Source organism: Asparagus officinalis, chromosome 8 (genome assembly GCF_001876935.1).
Source record: "Asparagus officinalis chromosome 8, Aspof.V1, whole genome shotgun sequence".
NCBI lineage: Eukaryota > Viridiplantae > Streptophyta > Magnoliopsida > Asparagales > Asparagaceae > Asparagus > Asparagus officinalis.
Genome location: NC_033801.1, coordinates 128,796,913 through 128,797,604, shown reverse-complemented (window position 1 = coordinate 128,797,604; position 692 = coordinate 128,796,913). Strand labels below are relative to the sequence as shown.

Here is a 692-nt window from a genome sequence, read left to right as displayed (position 1 = left end):
GGCTATCCAGTGGCTCGACGGGAACCAGTTGGCGGAGGCCGACGAGTTCGAGGATAAGATGAAGGAGCTTGAGGGGCTTTGCAATCCGATCATCGCGAAGATGTATCAGGGCGGTGCTGGGCCGGACATGGGCGGAGGCATGGATGAAGATGGGGCGGGGGCCGGAGGCAGTGGTGCTGGCCCGAAGATTGAGGAAGTTGACTAAGTCTTGCTGGTGTTTGCTGATGGTCCGTGTTCGTGTTTCCTTCTGAGCGTCTTTGTTGTCTTAAGAGTCTTGCTTGGTGGTCATCTGTGTTTGGTGATTTGAGGCTTTTATTCCAATGGCTTTGTATAGTACATGTAGTAGTAGTAGCAGCAGCTGAACTCTTGAGAACGTAATGAATAAATTTGAGCTTTGAGCATTTGCAGAAGTAATGCGCTCAGGTTTGATTGATGGCTGATTTTGATCAATGTAGAGGTTCTATAATATTGGGGTTTTTCCAATCAAACAGAATGTTCTGAGCATGTGAAGAATTTGTGAATTTTATCTCACTGCTCGCCCCAGCTGTCCTTTCGTCCTCTCGAGACGCAATGCTGTCCTTTTCTCTGAACTTCAATCGAGCTCCCTTCGCGACAAAACCCCATCGTATTCCGACCCGAGGGCCAAGTCCAACAAATGCTTGGAAACCCCGTAGGAGCTATTCACAGACTTC

At 48.8% G+C, this 692-nt stretch overlaps 1 protein-coding gene across 1 annotated transcript in view; it reads left to right on the top strand.

Moving 5' to 3' along the window:
- Window positions 1-401, top strand: part of LOC109820716 (heat shock cognate 70 kDa protein 2-like) — a 3,173-nt gene extending 2,772 nt beyond the window's left edge. The window contains exon 2 of the mRNA XM_020386912.1: window positions 1-401. This exon is cut by the window's left edge and continues 1,543 nt beyond it. Within this exon, the coding sequence (XP_020242501.1) occupies window positions 1-205 (205 nt within the window). The 3' untranslated portion in view covers window positions 206-401.